The sequence below is a fragment of the Dama dama genome, chromosome 13 (genome assembly GCF_033118175.1).
Source record: "Dama dama isolate Ldn47 chromosome 13, ASM3311817v1, whole genome shotgun sequence".
NCBI lineage: Eukaryota > Metazoa > Chordata > Mammalia > Artiodactyla > Cervidae > Dama > Dama dama.
The window spans coordinates 53,893,528-53,912,641 of NC_083693.1; the positions used below are offsets into that span (position 1 = coordinate 53,893,528).

The 19,114-nt window shown below is 35.3% G+C and overlaps 1 protein-coding gene across 3 annotated transcripts in view; it reads right to left on the reverse strand.

Moving 5' to 3' along the window:
- The window catches only part of RALGAPA1 (Ral GTPase activating protein catalytic subunit alpha 1), a 204,245-nt gene extending 185,615 nt beyond the window's left edge, over positions 1-18,630 (reverse strand). The window contains exon 1 of one of the 3 annotated variants that reach the window (XM_061159178.1): positions 18,337-18,627. In XM_061159178.1, coding sequence (XP_061015161.1) covers positions 18,337-18,442 — 106 coding nt within the window. In that variant the 5' untranslated portion in view covers positions 18,443-18,627. Of the gene's footprint in view, positions 1-18,336 lie in introns of all 3 variants that reach the window. The other 2 variants (XM_061159181.1, XM_061159179.1) reach the window with 2 other exon arrangements.
- Between the last annotated feature and the right edge of the window lie 484 nt (positions 18,631-19,114).

The following is a 19,114-nucleotide window of genomic DNA, read 5'->3' on the forward strand; positions in this document are numbered from 1 at the left end:
AGTTCTTTGAAAAGATAACAAAATTGACAAATCTTTGGCTAGGCTATCCAAGATAAAAAGAGACATGATTCAAATCACCAGTCTGGACTGGAAAAGAAAACATTACTGCCAATCTTAAAGTAATAGAAAACATATTAAGAAATACTAGGAAAATTGTATGTTAGCAAATTAGGTGATCTACATGTAAATAAAGCTGAGCGCCAAAGAATTGATGCTTTTGAACTGTGGTGTTGGAGAAGACTCTTGAGAGTCTTTTGGACTGCAAGGAGATCCAACCAGTCAATCCTAAAGGAAATCAGTCCTGAATACTCATTGGAAGGACTAATGCTGAAGCTGAAACTACAATACTTTGGCCACCTGATGAGAACTGACTCATTTGAAAAGACCCAGATGTCGGGAAAGGCTGAAGGCGGTAGGAGAAGGGGACGACAGAGGATGAGATGGTTGGATGGCATCACCGACTCAATGGACATGAATTTGAGCAAGCTCCAGGAGTTGGTGATGGACAGGGAAGCCTGGCATGCTGCAGTCCATGAGGTTACAAAGAGTCGGACACAACTGAGTGACTGAACTGACATATAATGGACAAATTCAAATAAAAGACATAAAAGAAACTATCAAAATTGCCTCAAGAAGAAACAGAAAATCTGAACAGATCCATAAAAAGACAGACTAATACAAAAGAAAACTGACGTCAAAGAAAAGACCAGGCCCACCCAAATGGCTTCATAGGTGAATTCTAAAATAGAACACTTTCAAACTAAATCAATGAGGCCAGTATTATCTTCACTCCAAAATCAAAGACATTACAAGAAACCTGCAGATTGATACTCCTTATGAATAAAGACACAAAAATCCTCAACAGACCACTAGAAAACTGAATACGACAACATATAAAAAGAATTATATATCATGACCTAGTGGGATTTATCCCAGAATGCAAGGTCAGTTCAACAAACAAAAATCAATCAATGCAATACACCACATTAGTAAAAGGATCAAAACCCACCTGACAGTCTCAATAGACATGGAAAAAGCACTTGACAACAGCCAACATTCTTTAATGACAAAGACACTCAGAAAGTTAGGAATAAAATCTCTCTCTCTCTCTCTTCGGGGCTTCCCTGGTGGTTCAGTGGTAAAGAATCTGCCTGCCAATGCAGGAGACACAGGTTCAATCCTTGGTCTGGGAAGATCCCACATGCTATGGAGCAACTCAGCCCATGTGCCACAATCACTGAGCCTGGGCACCGCAACTGAGACCACACACTGCATCTACCAGAGCAGGAGAGTCCATGCTTGGCGATGAGCAGCCCATGCACTGCAATGAGGAGCAGCTCATGCACTGCAATGAGGAGCAGCCCCTGGGCTCTCTGCAACTAGAGAAAAGCCTGCAAGACAATGAAGACCCAACACAGCCAAAAATAAAAAAATAAAATTATATATAATAAAAGTAACATCCTCAATCTAATAAAGGGTATCTATGAAAATCCCATACCTAACTTCATGATGACTGGTAAAAGACCTAAAGTTTTACCCCTAAAAACATGAACAAGACAAGGATGTCTGCTTTTGCCACTTTTATTCAACACTGTACTGCAAGTTTTTGTCAAACAAATTAGGCATTAAAATAAATAAAAATCACATATATAAAGTGAGAAGCATTACATCTCTATTCACAAAAGACACAATTCTGTATTAAAAAAAAAAAGACTGAAAACTATTTTCGCTAAATCCAGAAATCTATTCTTGATCCAGTTCTGTACCTCTAAAATAGAAAAGTTTCTCAATTCACATCCCTAAATTCAAAGGCATTCTTTTGAATACTGAAAATAATTAAACATACACACATTTTAAAATACTAGTAAGGGAAAGTAAATACTATTACACTAGGAAAAGAAGGCATACTTTAAAACAACAGAGGGTGAAAACAACAACAAAATAAAACAGGATAAAAACAGAATGAGTCAGAATGTGCAAAGTTAATTTTAAACACTGTGTAGACCATGCTTCTCAAATTATATATAGGGACAGTTGCTTTTTGTTTTTTTTTTGGATTTTGTTCATTTGTTTTTAAATTCCAATTCAAAACAGACCCATGCTGTACAATAAATTGCTAGAAAATACAGTGAAAAGCACCTAAACTCTATTCAATAGTCTATATTCAACAAGGCAGGTCCTCAATCACACAACTGGATGTCACAGTATTATCACACTGAGATGAGCTTCTCAACACCTCAATTTCTACACTTAACATGTTACAGACCTGTAATAAATACCTGAAAAACTTGCACCAGTCTGTAGGCTACATTTTGAGTAGCAGTTGTATTGACTAGGAAGAATGATGCAGAGGTTTTGGTATATAGGCTGAGTATCCTTAATACTGGTACTTGAAATGAGGAATCTGTTCCTGCAATGAAATTCAGGAACCTTGCCATTAAGTTGTAATTTCTAGGGTGAGGCCTGATACCTTTATATTTTAAAAGCCTGAAAGACCACTGCCCTCAACATTCCTGCATTTATAGCTGTGCTCTTCTTTTACATCTACTAAAATTTCAATCATCTTTCAAGGTACACCTCAAATGACCCAGTTTCAGGAAGCTTTCTCCAAGGGATCTTGTTTATATATGATCCTTCCGAGACTACAAGATCCATCCTCCCTATGCAGGGGGCCAAGGTTCAATCCCTGGTCAGGGAACTAGATAAGAGCCAGTGCAACCAAATAAATAATATATAATATATATGATCCCTTTGCCTTTTATACTCATCTTTCATATTTGACATGATTCTCTTTTTGTACCATCAAGTCCTTTATTCTTTTGCAGCTGCCCCAAACCTAGCAAAGCACTATATTATAGTCAGCTATTCAAATGGTTGTTCAGAACTATTATCTTCAGATTTTTAAAGAAATGGAGGCAGAAACAAATAATTACTTTTCTTAAAGACAATTTACAAGAAATGGCATGATTATAAGCAGAAGCTTATGGTAACAACCAACTTGCCTGCAGAAGGTCCTAAGGACAACTGACAGAAAAGAAAAGATGACTGGGAACTCTGAAGCTACTGATTTTAAAAAATTCAAACACTGGTAACACAAACACATTTTTTTTGGTAACACAAACACACCTTTTGCTAGCTATGGCACTTTAGTTTGGGGTGGTGATGCAAAGAATAACGTTGCTAAGTGATGCAACTTAAAGATTTGTGTTATTCAAAATAAAATACCAACAATGAACTTCACTTCCTTTCATTTATTCAATTGTTTTATCAAAATATAATTTTTAAATAAGTTCCTCTCTAATTTACCCATTTTTAATAGGTTAGAAACTGAAAATAAAGAATCCAGACCATCATCAAGTGTATTCAGAGGTTTGTACTCTATTTTTTAAAAACAAAACTCTGCTGACTTTAAATAGATCATTAATATCTGATTCAACTTTAGCACCTTTAAGGTTCCAATTAAAATTCAAATGTTTTAAATTTTTCCATGAACTCTGTGCTTCAAATGCATTTTTCCATATAATACCTGAAATTATGTTAATTTTTTAGACAGCCAAAGTATCTATAAATTGTTAAGCAAATAATATAGCTGAGATCAGAACCCAGATATTCTGATTGTACATACTATATCCCTGTTACTAGTTATTTAATACTCAAATTTCCTTGGAGATCAATTACTATCTGCCACACTGGTCTGTTGAAGGAATTAAGTCAAGTAACACATGTGAAATGTTTGGTCCAGCACCTGTCACATGTAAGTGTTCAAAAATATTAACTTTTATGTCCATACATGGCAGCTGCTTCTATAAACAATTTCATTTTTAAAAAATTTCCAAAAGATACAGAAGAGATAGACCCATACCTAAAATGTACTTTGTGTTCATGAGAAAAAGGTCAAACTATTTGTGAAGTAATTGTAGAATGCTAACAGTTTCTGAGAATGCTAACGTTCATCTAAAGGAACATACCTAAATTCTAAAATCAATCCCCAAATAGTATTTAGACTAGTTCAATTTTTTCATTATTCTAAACAACACTGCAGTGTTCAGACACATTCATCCACTTAGTTCCTCAGGGGGAAAAATACTAAGAAATGGAAGTACTGGTTTCAAAGCATATACACATGTACATTTAAAATTCTCACATTTAATGAAGCTTTCTAGTTTACACTTGGCCAGCAATGTATGAGGAAAATCTCCTTCCATTATGTCTTGACAATACCCTTTACAATTTTCTCCCAATTTCATACATTTTTAACAGTTCATAAATTAAGGAAATTAACTCCTTTTAACATGCTGCAAATGCTTCTTGGCTGTTTGTCTTTTAACTCTGTTAATGACAGATCTTACCATTAAAAATTTAAAATGTTTTATAAAGGCAAATTTATCCAACATTTCCATGGCAGTTTCTAACTTTAAGTTTTAAGAGCTGTCTTCTCTATCACAATATTGCAAATATATTTGTTTAATTTGCCTTCCTTTTCATACTGAAGGATCTAAGTAATGTAGACCATACTCTGTTAAAAGATATAAAGTAGTGATCTATATATACTTTTTATCCAAACGAACATTCTTTCTTGCTAATCTTTATCTAAACCACCATTTAATGAAGTGGTCACATGAGTTCCTTCTGCAGCAAACAGAAGCCATCCCTTTTAATTTTAACATTCTTTTTAAATGCACCTATTCCTGACCATAAAAGATGCGCCAATCTTTCTCAGAGAAAAATATAAAATTTTCTTTTATGAACTTTAAGGAAAGCCTAATTAAATAAATGGAGACTCTGTGAGATAGGAAGAATATAGCTGACCCTTGAAAAGGACAGGTTTAAACAGCTCAAGTCCATTTACACATGAATTTTTTTTCAAAAGTAAATACTACAGCACTACACAATCCATAGTTGAATCTATAGATGTAGAACCAGGGATGTGGAAGACCAACTGTAAGTCACATGCTGATCTTCAACTGTGCAGAGGGTTGGTGCCCTAAACCTCTATGCTGTCTTAGGGTCAACTGTAGATATACCACAGACGTCAATCTCCTTTAAATTAAACCTATGGATTTAAGGCCATCCAATTTTTAAAGTCCTAACAATACTCACAAATTTAATTGATTTTCAAATTCATATGGAGAAGCAAAACAACAAAACACTAAAAGATTTATATTAGTCTACTGTGGCTGCTGTGACCAATTAAGAGACACAAACTCAGTATTTTGTTTCATCTTCTCCGTGTCTATCTACAAGTCAGTTTATTCTGTTAGGTATGTTGGGGGTGGTGGGGTGGTGGTATATACTTCAAACATGACATGTTGTTGTGCTCACTGATTCATAAGTTTTTTGAAAATCAGATGTTAAGAATCATGAGCTCTTTCAATAATGGTGAAGATTATACAATAACCTCTGCCATAATGCTGTAAGCATTCTTCATTTAACGTCCTATTTTTTTGCTTTTATTTTTCTGTTTCACACAGGACAAATTTTAGATATTGAGACAATTTTTTGCACAGGTAATTAAGATAACCCAAGGGTTACTTCTGATACTGACTTTAACGGTTTTTTCTATCATTCTTCATTGAAAGGAAGTTGTTCAAAGAAGAGCAGCTTTGCTCTCCTTGTACCTAATATATTCATTCATGAATTACATAATATTTACTGAGCACCTAATACATGCTGGGCACTATGCTGAGATTAGGGATACAAAGCTGAAGAGACACACTTCTACTCTCAGGAAGGTTGTAAGATATAGGCATGCAAGTAAGTAATTACATTGTAGTAAAGTAACCAAATTACTAGAAGTAAATAAGAAAAGTTCTTATACCTACCACATGACAGAGAAGGCTTCAGCAAAGCTCTACAGGTTTCCCGCTATTCTTAAGGAAGAGGTTTTAAGGCTTAAGGCTTTCAGGTGTAAGCATAAGTTTTATCCCCTGCTTTTCTTTGAATACAGTTGCCATCTTATACTGTTTAGATGCCTTCTTGATAGCATCTGGTCTACTTTTTCATTGTACCAGTGGGCATCCCAGAAGTCTTATTACCACTCATATTCACAGAGTACCACTTTCACATACAGTATACCTAATTCAAAATTGATTTGTAAGTAATAAGTAGTGATATTTTCTAAAAATGGATTGATGCATGCATCCAAACCATATTAGGTTTTCAACTTAGAGTTCATACAAAGTCTACTTCCTTTCCATAGTAACTGTCCCTCCAGACTGTACTTTTGAAATCCAATAGGTGGGATTATTTTGTTGCTGATGCTTCTTTCTTTCTTCCTTTCTCCTTCCTTCCTCCCTTATTCTTTCTTAGTAAGAAGGTTAAAAGAAATGCGCTCTTGATTATGGTACAGTAAATATCATTAGCAAAAGCACAGGCATCACAGAAAGTGATTTCTCATTCAATATTAATGAAATGTAAAATACCAGAGAGGGGTAACAAGAAGTTGAAGAAGAAACTGAGACTAAAAAAAAAAAAAAGAAAAAGAAACTGAGACTAAAATAAAATTTTCTTTTTCTACCACATTGTCAAAGTCTTATGTTAAGACATACGTGAAAGATGGTGATGTCACTTATACAAATAGAAAAAAAAATTACAGACATTTATTTGTAGACATTTGATCTTGTCTGTTCGAATAGATCTAACAAACATACTAATTGGCTATTTTTCTATTTTCTCTAAAGTCTATTTCTACCACATGACCTTTCTAAAAGAGACATTAGATAATATATGATAATATATGAATGTACATATATACACAAATTGTGATCGAACTCAGAATAAAAAGTTTTAACCAAAAAAAAAGTATGCTTTCTTTTCTAAGACATTGTAGACCTGTAACTCAACATGTTTCTCTTTTCACTTTGGCTGCCAGGAAATCTAAGAATCAAGTTCAATGCCTTATAGCTATAATCAGCTCATCTCTGGCACCTGATAATGTTACCTTTAAGTAATGGCTATTCAGCTGTTTATCACTAATTGTTCTAGTCTACATTTTATTCAGTCCTATAAGCCATGTAAAGTGATAAAATCCTTAATAAGTGTTAATGCAAAATACCAAAAAAAAAAAAAATTGGTGTATTATGGAACAGTTTATTTTACTAAGCAAATTAATCAGTAACATTGTTTATGTAAATAATCTACTCAGTGTATCACTTTTTCATAAATATACAAAGATAAAACATTTCAAGAGTCACACTAAAGAATATAAAGAGTTTATACAAATTAAATAATAATAAAGAGTCTAATGACATGTATATAGGATTACTTACTAACTTTGCATATCAAATCCTAAAAACATATTCAACTATCAACTTAGTTTATTTTTGTAGGCAGTTTACAGTTCATAGTGACTCCTATACATTTTCAGATTTCCAGGCATATCTGTTCCAAGATAATCTATACCGCTTTCAAGTTATTTACTTAATGAACATAAGAAATACTTGTTTCTGTCTTTATACATTACTTTTTATATCTAATGAACACTAGTTTCTCATTTTCCTGATTTAAGATACTTTAATCCACCTTTCTTTTTTAAAACATTGATATATTCAGATTAGAGAACAATTAAATATTTTTCACAGATATAATCAATAGTCAGCTGATCATAAATTTCTTCTCTAAATATAAAAATGTTAAAAAGTAGGGGCCAAGTTGCATGGCTATGAATCCAATTTTCAGTCTCCTTCATTTAGGAGAACTTATTATCAGCATCTGAGGTCCAATGTTTTGAAAACTGTTTATGTTTCAGGGGTTTTTCTGTTCTTTGGTTTGTATATTTCAAGCAGGTATGGACATCAGATAGGGAAAGTAATTCCTGACAGATGGCAAACAAATGAAGTATACCTTTGAAAGCTACAGTTTACTGACTTAAGAGTTTACAGGCCATGCTGAGAGGAAAGGGAATCCAGGCAGAGCCAGTGGAAACTGTGAGTTGAGAAAATGAGCTGACAGTCCAAGGAAACCAAGGTAATTAGAACCCACATGAGACAAGTACCAAAGATGAGAGAGCCCCAGTAAGATCCTAGAAGACTGGAGGAAGTTTCTTTCAGTCTGAGCATAAATACGTGCAAGGAAACTTGCCAAGACAGGAAAAAGAACTATGAGAGAATATGAGACAACAGTGCCAGAGGTTCATATAAGCTGGGGACAGCTGAGCTACAAAAAATTCCCTCACATCTGTGGGGCACTAAATGGAATATTCAGGAAGGTATTGCCTCATAAGACATAATTACCCCTAGATGGATCCACTCGACAAACTCTAAAAGCAAGACTTGAAATAATCAAACTGTTTTCAAGTAATTTAACAGCATCTCACTAAAAAGCTCAAGAATTTACAGGAATATAAAAATACCCTGAGGCTAAGAAGGTAAAATTCACAATGAGACATCCAAAGATAACTGAGCATTTAAAGAAGCAGGAAAAACAACCAAAGGATGAGAAGAATAGCCAACTGACAGTAACTGACCCAGAATAGATAGAGACGTTAGAATGAGCAGAGAATATAACAAATGATATTTTACTTGTATTCTATATGTTCAAGAAGCTAAGAAAATACACAGATGATATAATTTTATATGTACATACAGACACATACACAAAGAACTAGATAAAAACTACAATGTCTGAGATGAAAAATAAACCAGTGGGATGGCAGACTAATACAGCAGAAGAAAAGACTCGTGAATTTGAGGAGTAGCTATAGGAACTACTCAAGATAGAACACAGAAGAAAGAATCTAAAAATAATGAAAAGAATATCAGTTCTTTTTCAAATGCTATGAGACCTTCCAATACAATACTTCCTAATAGATGAGCCTGATATTAATACCTTTTTATATGTCAATAAGTGAAACAAAAAAATAAGAGAAGGGAGGTAAGAAATAACTGGGAAAAAATGGCCAAAAATTAACAAACTTTATGAAAATGCTAAACCTACAAATCTAAGAGTCTCAATGATTCTATGGCAAGAAATATTGAGAAAACTACACCAATGCACATCATAATCAAATTGTTCAAAACAAGTGATGAAGAGAAAATCATAATACATTACTGAGCATTGATCAGAGATGTATTAATGCCACAGGCGTTAGTTTCAGCAAAAATTCCATGGTCAATAATGTGTTAAAAGTAGCCAGATAAAAAAAAATAAAAAAACAGAAAAAAGAAGCTATATACAGAATAAGATAAGGGAAAAGCAGACTTCTTACCAGAAACAAAGCAAGCAAAAACTCAGTGGAGTAAAGTCTTTATTTAAAGGACTAAGGAGAAAAGCCATCAACCTAGAATTCTAATTGCAGCAAAACATCTTTCAAATAAGAAAGCAAAATACAGATTTTGACATTAAAAAAGTAAAGAATCCATCACCAGCAGAGCATCATTACAAAAGAAATGTTAAAGGAAGTCCAACAAAAACAAAATGATGCTGGATGGATAGAAACATCTCTGCAAAGGAATGAAAAGCACTGAAAATGGTACTATATGGGTAAATATATATCTTTTTCTTCATTATTTAGAAGTCCTTAAAAGATAACTGTTTGTTTAGACAAAATGAACTATTATAGGGTTTACAACATGTGTAAGTAAATGTATGATCAAGAAAGTATAAAGTCTGGGAAGATAAATGAAAGTAAACTGTTGTAAAGTTCTTACACAAGAAGTGGTGCAGTGTATCACTCAAATAGTAAATAGACTCTGGCAAGTTGGAAACAGTTATTATAAATCTTAAATCAACCAGTAAAATATTACAAGATTATAGCTAATTAAAACAATAAAAGAAAAATGTAAAAAAAAAAAATCATACATTTATTCAACTAATACAAAAAAGGGCAAAAAAAGAGAACTATGAAAAGATAAGCCAAATAGAAAAAAGCAAGATAACACACAAATTTAAATCAAACTCAAATCAATAATGTCTTTAATTGTATATCATCCAATTCTAAATGATAAGTTATCGGTCTGAATCTGAACAGAACAATTATAAGTAAGAAGACTAAATCACTAATCAAAAGTATCCCAACAAAGAAATATCCAGAACCAGATGGCTTCAATGGTGAATTCTACCAAGCACTGTCATTTGCTACAGCATAGGCAGACTTTGAGGGCATTATGCTAAGTGAAATGACAGAGAAAGAAATACTGTATGATCTCATTTACACGTGAAATCTAAAAAACGAAACTCACACAGATCAGAATGGTGGTTGAGACAGTGAGTATGAGGGGAAAATGGGTGAAGAGGGTGAAAAGGTATAAATTTTTAGTTATAAATAAGTTCTGGGAATGTAAGGTACAGCACAGTGACAAAGAAAAAAAGAAAAAAAAGTCATCCAAATATCTTAATTAAAAGGCCAAGATTACATTATATTAAAAATTAAGATTCAAACATATATGCTGCCTCCAAAAAATTTGTATATAAATGTAACAAAACAAATAGATTAAAAACAGAAAAATATATATCCTAGTAATGCTAGCAATGAAAGCAGAAGTCTCTATATCACTATTAAAGTAGATTCCAGAGCAAAGGTTATTACCACAGATAAAGATCATTTCATAAGGCAAAAGAAGTCAATTTATAAAGAGGAGATAATAACCACAAATGTTTAGAAACCTAGTATCAGAGCTTCAAAATACGTTAAACAAAATCTGATAGAACTCAAAAAGAAATAGACAAACCCCCAATTACAGTCAGAAATTTCACACCCCCATGTTCAATAATTCATAAAAGAAGAAAGAAATTCAGCAAGGATATAGGAGACTTGAACAATACTATCAAACAACTTGTCCTGACACTTTTCAAACATTCAACCCAACAGCAGAATATATACTGTTTTCAAGTGAATATGAAAGATTCATCAAGTTAAAACATATTCCGGGCCCTCAAATTTCAATAAATTTTGAATAATTCAAGTCATAAAACATACATTTTCTGACAATAAGGAAATTATATTAGAAATCAATAACAACAACAAAAAAATCAATAACAGAAAGATATCAGGATACTCCACCAATATTTGAAGCTAAAGAACACACAAGTTAATAACCCATAGATCAAAGAAGAAATCAAAAGGTAAATTAGAATGCATTTTGGACCTAGATGAAAATGAAAATACAAAATGCCATAATTTGTATGACACTGTTTAGAGAAAATTTATATCAACATATGCATACATTATCAAGAAAAAAGGGTGTCAAATTAATAACCTCTGTTTACACTTAAAGAAGCTAAAAAAAGAGCAAGTTAAACTAAAACTAAGCAGGAAAGAGAAATAATAAAGACCAAAGCAGAAATCCAGTAAATAGAGAAAAATCAATGAAGTCACAAACTGGTTCTTCATAGATTCTATAGGTATCAAAGAACAATAGGAAGCATTATGAACAACTTTATACCTATAAATCTGACAACTTAATATGAAATAAGAAAATTCCTTGAAAGACACAAACTTCTGTTTCAAGAAGAAACATATAACCCAAATAGCCCCCTACCTATTAAAGTAGTTAAGAACCTTCCCTCCAAGAAAACTCCGTATCTAGATGGCCTTGTTGGTGAAGTCTACCAAACGTTCACGAAAAAAAAAAAAAGATACAAATTTTCTATGAACAATTCCAGAAAACTAAAAAGAAAGGAACGTTTCTCAATTAATAATATAAGGTTAACATTATGTTTAAAAAAAGCAAAAACACTACAAGAAAAGTAATATCCCCCAAAAATATAACTACAGAATTACAAACATTCTAGCATACAAAATCTAACATTATATGAAAATGACAAGATGTCACAATCAACCTAGGCTTACAGAGGACTGCAGAGTTGACTCAACATTTGAAAATCCATACTGGAATTTATCATATTAACAGAATGAGGGACTTCCTTGGTGGTCCACGGGTTTGTTAATACTTTGCCTCCCAGTGCAGGGGGTGTGGGCTCAATCCCTAGTCCAGCAGCTAAGATCCCACATGCCTCAAGGCCAAAAAAAATAGAACATAGACAACAGAAGCAATACTGTAACAAATTCAATAGAGACTTTAAAAAAAGTCAACAACAAAATCTTTAAAAAACAAAATGAAAAAAATTTAAAAACCTGTTAACCTCAACAGAAACACAAAAGAGTGTTTGACAGATCTAGTATCCATTCCTGATGAAAACTCTCAGCAAACTAAGAGAGTAAGACTTTCTCAACATGACAAAGAACATTTATTCAAAGGCTACAATGAACATGGTATTATATGGTTAGTTAAAAAATACACCTTACCTTTAAGATCAATAAAAAAACAAGGATATCCACTCTCACCACTTTTATTTTACACTGTACTAGAAATTCTAATAAGTGCAATAAAACAAGAAAAAGATACAAAGGCATCCAGATTAAAAAGAAGACTTAAAGACTCTATTAACAGACAATGAGTTCGAGTATGTAAAAGAATCAATGAAATCTATACAATACTAATAGAACAAGTGAATTCAGTTTCAAGATATAAACTCAATGTATGAAAATCAACTGTATTTTACTAACAATCAGAAATAGTCATGAAGATACCATTTACAAGGATATCAAAAGTAGAAAATATTTAGGGATAAGTGACAAAAGATGCATTTAAGACCTGTAGATTAAAAAATACAAAACACTGCTAGAGAAATTAAAGAAGTTCTATATAAAATGAAGAAACATACCTTCTTCATGAGTCAGAAAAATTATTACTGTCAATTTTTCCCAAACTGACCTACAGATTCATCACAATCTCACTGCCAGCAAAATTTTTTACTTATTCATTTAATTATTTTAGAAATTGACAAGCTAATCTTATGGAAAGTTAAAAGACAAGGCATAGCTCCCTCCTCCTACAGCAAAAAAAAAAAAAAAAACCTTTGGAAAGGAAGAAAAAAGTTGGAGGGTATACACCATCTAATTTCAAGATTTATTATCAAGTTACAGCAATAACAACAATAATAAAAAGCACCATGGTATAGGCAGCAACACAGACAGACAGATCACCAGAGCAAAACAGTCCCAAAATAGTTCTATACATATAGAGACAACTGAATTTTGGAAAAGTACAAAGGCAATTCAGCAGAAAAAGGAAAGTCTTTTTCAACAAACAGTGCTAGAACACTTGGCGATCCATATGCAAAAAAAAAATTCAATCCCTATCTCAAACTATATTCACAGCTAACTCAAGATGGATCACAGACATAGATTCTAAAATGATAAAACTCTAGAAGAAAGCATAGGAGAAAATTACTATGACCTTGGACTTAGGCAAAGGTTTCAGATACAAAAGCATGAACCATACAAGAAAAAGTTGATATATGAACTTAATCAAAATTAAGAATTCCTATCCCTTCAAAGAAAATGTTAAGCAAATTAAAAGATATTAAAAAAAAAAAAAAAACACTCTGCAAATCATGTATTTGATAAAGTACTTATATACAGAGTACAGGGTTTCCCAGGTGGCGTTAGTGGTAAAGAACCCGCCTGCCAATGCAGGAGACATAACAAACACAGGTTCCACTCCTGGGTGGGGAAGACCCCCTGGAGGAGGGCACAGGAACCCATTCTAGTATTCCTGCCTGGAGAATCCCGTGGACAAAGGGGCCTGGCAGGCTAGTCCACAGGGTTGCAGAGAGTCAGATGTGACTGAAGTGATTTAGCACACATACAGAATATATTCAGAATCTTCAAAACTGAGTAAGAAAGCAAACAGCTCAATTTAAAAATAGGTGAAAGATTTGAACTTGATCTCATCAAAGAAATCATATACAATGGCAAATAAGCACGTGAAAAGAAGCTCAATGTTATCAGATATCAGGGAAATAGTAACTACACCTGCTACATAACTTATTATAGTGGTTGACAAGAAAAAGAAAGCCCATTATCAGGTGGTGGTGGTGCATTTCTGCAGGAACTACAACTCTCATATACTGCTTGTGAGATTGTAAATTGGTTGAAAAAAAAACCAAAAATCAAGAAACAGTACATTTGTTTCTAAAAAGAAAACAACTGTCATAGGATTCATCCATTTCATTCCTAAGTTCTGATTCCAAGAATAAGAAAGCATATGTCTACACAATAGGTGTATCTCACAGCAATTTTACATGTAATAGTCCAAAACTGAAAACCCACATGTTTATCAACATGTGACCGGGACAACCAAATTATAGCATATCCATACAAGAAAAGCAGTAAGAGCTATGTACTACAGACATCATCACACAACAAATACAGAGGAATTTCAAAGTGTGCTGAGTAAAAGAAACCAATCCAAAAGAGTAAGCGCTGTCAATTCCATGTCTATGTTATGCATGGGCCTCCCAGGTGGCACAGTGCCAATGCAGGACATGTCAAAGACGTGGATTTGAAAAAAAAAAAAAAAAGACGTGGATTTGATCCCTGGGTTGGGACGATCCCTGGAGTAGGAAATGGCAACCCACTCCGTATTCTTGCCTGGGAAGTCCCATGGACACAGAAGCCTGGTGGGCTACAGTCCAAGAGGTTACAAAGAGGGGTCACACACACACGTTATGTATACAAAAGACACAAACTAATGTAGAGGAAAGCAGATCAATGGTTGCCCAGGGGTAGGAAGGCAGGCAAGTAAGGGTGAGAGGAAGAGATTACGAAGGGGCAAAAGGAAACTCTGGAAGATTATAGATGTTATTTGTTTTCTTGATTATCTGACTATATTCCTAATCACGATGTCATGATGGCTTCACAAAGTGTATGTATGTCCAAAAGTATTCAATTATGCCCAATGTTCACAGCCGCATTATTTACAATTGCCAAGATATGGAAGCAACCTAAGTGTCCAGAATGGATGAATGAATAAAGAAGATGTGGTGTATATATACAATGGAATACTACTTAGCCATAAAAAGAATGAAATTTTGCCATTTGAAGCAACATGGATGGACCTGGAGGTTATTATACTAAGTGAAATAAGTCAAAGAAGGACAAATATTATGATATCACTTGTATGTGGAATCAAAAAAATAAACCAGCAAACACAACAACAAAAGAAGCAGACTCACAGAGAACAAAGTAGTAATTACCAGTGGGCAGAGGGAAGGGGAGAGGGGCAAGATAGGGGTAGAAGATTGAGAGGTACAAAGTACTATGCATAAAATAAGCTAAAAGGACACAGTGCGTAACATGGGGAATATGGCCAATTTTATAACTATAAATAGAGTATAACCTTTAAAAACTGTGAATCACTATATTGTACACCTCTAACTTATACAATATTGTGTATCACCATATTACAACTTTTTAAAAAGTATTCAATTATATGCTTTAAATTTGTGTGCTACATCATTTATCAGTTATACCTCAATAAAGTTACTAGAAAGAATGATCCAAAATAATCAATATATTAGCTACGTAAGCACTTACCTTTTTTTAAGCCAAGAAGACTGAACTGTTACCTTGCCACACAAGAAAATTAACATTTAGTCAATATCCATTATATGCTAAGCCTTAGGCTAGCCACTTGTCAGAGACTAAGTTATGTGCTTATTGTCATCTTAAGGCCATTCCTTGGGGGAAAAAAAGGGAGGGGATGGGGCACAGCAAGACGGTAATAGGAAACTTTAGCAACTAGACAAGGTTTTATTTCTATTCTGTAATAATTCTAACTTTCAGTTCCTAAAAATCAAATATACAACACTATCAATAAACACAGATTTAAATCTAAATCCTCCAAGTTCTATAAATTCAGCAGGAATTGTCCTTCAGTGGGACTACATGCCAGGACAAAGGTTTACATTAGATGCTTAAATTATGTTCTCATATACTGGTAAGCACTGAATTCTAAAAAGACCCTTAGTGAATGGCAGTTTAATTTAAAGGTTAAAAATATAGTTTAGATGGGACCAAACAAAAATCAAAATCCTGTGTAACTGGGAATACCCTATTCTGCAAACTTATTTCCTCATAATGGTTATGTATTAATAAAACCTGCACTTAACTTGCAAAGAGGATTTGAAGTGGCTCTCCCATCTGCAAAATGGGAGACCTCTAAGACATCTTTCAGTCTTGGTAGTTCTACTCTCCCCTACTCATTAGCTTAGGAATTACACTAATTATATTTCAAAGTCACTGTGACCACTCAGAAATACAGAATATTTTATTCAATTAATTAATGTTAGAACCAAGTATAGTACTTAGAGATCCATCTTTTTTGTTCTACATTTGACAAGGTTTACTTCAGCACTATTGCCATTTGGAGCTAGAAAACTGTTGTGAGGGATTATATTATCCTGAGCATTTCAAGATGTTCAGCTGACCTGCTACCCACTAGATGCCAGAAGAATCTCTCCATAGTTATGACAATCAATAGTGTCTCCAGAAATTCTCACTATCCTCAGGGGAGCAAAACAGTCCCTGTTGAGAATTACTAAAATGAGTGCAGTAATCTATCTGGACCTCCTTCTCTCACAGGAAGGGAGTCTGAAAACAGAGTCCTCCATCTGAAAGTTCTTAAGAATATTTTAAATGTTTATAGATAGTATATGCTCCTTTTAAAAAAATAATAAGTTACTAAAAAGCAAAGGTTTTTTTTGTTTTTTTTTTTTTTTTTTTTTTAAAAACAAACAAACACTGTTTTGTTTTCAAACTGAGAAAGTTAGGCCCTACAAAATACCTGATACCTATGACCTCTTCATTCAGGCCATGTCTCCAGGGTGGGAAAAAAAAACTTCTAAGGCCAAAGAAGTATAAACAAACCATTCCTTAACCAACAAACCGTGGCAATTAATTTAGAAAATGCCAATACTCTATTGGAATTCAACTTTAGAGCTCTGCCATTACCCAACCTACATCTTGTCCTAAGTAGGTTATCAAATATCATTGTCTTCAATTTCAAACTGCCACTATCTGTGGTAAATCTCCTACACATTTAACTTGCCCTGTCGCAGTCTCCTAGCCAAATTTTTTCTTCAATGGTTTAACTCTCAAGTAAAATGAAAATAAAAAGATCACAATGTCAACTATGTCTAGAAAATTTGTATTTTCTTGAAAAAATATCTTTTTACATTGCTAAACTGGACTTAATTGCTTTCTTACTATTACACAAGAATAAATATAATTTGCTTGTGATACAGATTTGCTGCCATAAATGTAGAAAGAGTGAAAAACAAACTGGAGACATGAAATCTGGGTTCCAGCTCTGACTCTGCCTCCTCGTACTTGGATGACCAGGTAACAGCCCCAAACTTCAGCTCTCTTAGTTGTAAAAAAGGAGAATAATAATTTAACTAACTCTAAAGTTATTGTGTGGATCAGTTATCACTTATGTGAAATAATTCTGTAAACAGTAAAGTGTCATACAAAAGTTGGGTACTGGTAGTATCCTGTTGGTGTGCGTAAACCACATAGTAGAGAAACATGCACCTCAAATAAGAGAGACTTAATTCACTGAATAAACGTCACTTTTCAAAAGGAACATTCTTTACGAAGAGAGCCCGAGATGATAAACCTTGGACTAGGATTCAGGCATCTGGGTTCTAAACTCAGTTCTGCCATTAACTCTCTGTATCAACAAAGGCAAACTTTCCTTTTCACCTCAAACTTCGTATAAAAAGATCCAAGTTCTGGACCAGTTGTTCCATAAGTATTATTACAATCTATTGGATCACGAAATTACCAAGAGTGCAAGAAACTCATTTAACCCTATATCCACAATTCAAGAGTAGTTTGGTCGGACGCAAAACAGAAGGTAACAGACGGTAAGAAAATTTTATTTAAAAATAGAATGCTGTATGAGTCTCCAAAAGAAAAGGAAACTATAAACTACCTTGTTTTCTACAATTAATCATAGTTCTCCCTCTAAATGAGGGTAATTATGAACAAGGTGCATTAACAAGGGCGGGGCTCTTTCCCACAAGCTTTTAGGGAACCACCCACTTCCCAAAGAGGTGTAACTGCTTCCTCCTTGCCCTCCTTAGCCAAGAAACTTGAAAGATTAGGGTTTATATTGTCTTTGTTTTTTTTCCTTTCACTTGGGTGGGGATGGCGGTAGTCATCTGACAAACATATCCTATAAACACCATTATCTGCAACAACAAGTCTCCAGAAAGTCTAAAAATAATCTAAGTTGTTAGAGTAATAGATGTTTTTAAAACAGTTCGGGCTATTAACTCAAAACAAGGTAACCCTGTGTGTGACTAGCGTTTGCCAACTATCAAGGGTTCCCTTCCCCAAATTATCCGCCCTCCCGCGTCTGTAGAGGCGATGCCTCGCCCTCCACTAGAGCATCGCGCCAGGGCCGGGGGGAGAGTCCCCAAGGGCTCCCAGGAGAGGGAAGGCCGGGCAACCCAGGCCTCCAGACGCCGTCACCCCTCGCCCCTCACCAATGACGATGCGCAGGTGCTTGAGGCGGGTCAGCGCGTCCTTCTTGGTGTCCAGCACCTTCTGGGTAGACTTCTTCACGTCCCCGTGCGGCTTCTTGGAGAACATCCTGCCGCCGCCACGGCCGACTCCGGCCCCCTCCCGGCCAGGTCACAGCGGCGGAAAGTGGAGGGAGTGGGCGGGGAGGGGACTAGTGCGAGCGGCTCATTCACTCCCCAACCTTGCGGGCCCCGGCGCGGCCGACTCCTCCCAGACCAAGGCCAGGGCCGCCACCTCCACCCGACTCGCGCGGCGTCTGCAAGGCACCTTCGCCTCTAGCTCCAATATGGCGGCTCCCCTCTTCCAGTTCTGCACGGAGGGACGGAGACCCGGGCGAGTCGCCCGCCGCCGCCGCCGCTTCCTCCGGCCGCCGCTCGCCGCCACAGGCCGGGGCCGGGCACCCAGGACCCGTAGCCGCGGAGGTGCGGCTGTCGGCGGCAGCGGCAGCACTCTCTCCCTGAGGCCCCCTTAAGGTTAAATCTTCTTTAGCAGCCGCCAAGGAGACGGAGTGTGGTGATGGGGTTTCACGACTTTGCCGTCGGTGGCGAATGGTCCCCGTGGCAACCACCTTCTGACGTCAAGAGTTCTTGACGTCACGCCAGCGTGAGATCACCCGTGGCATTACCTTCTTTTAGTTTCCTGTGTTAGTAGACAGAGGAGTAGCCTGAGGGAATCAGGGAACGGAAATCCTGCGTGCGCCTTTGAAAGCACAGTTTCTCCTAGCCAAGCCCACAGAGTAGT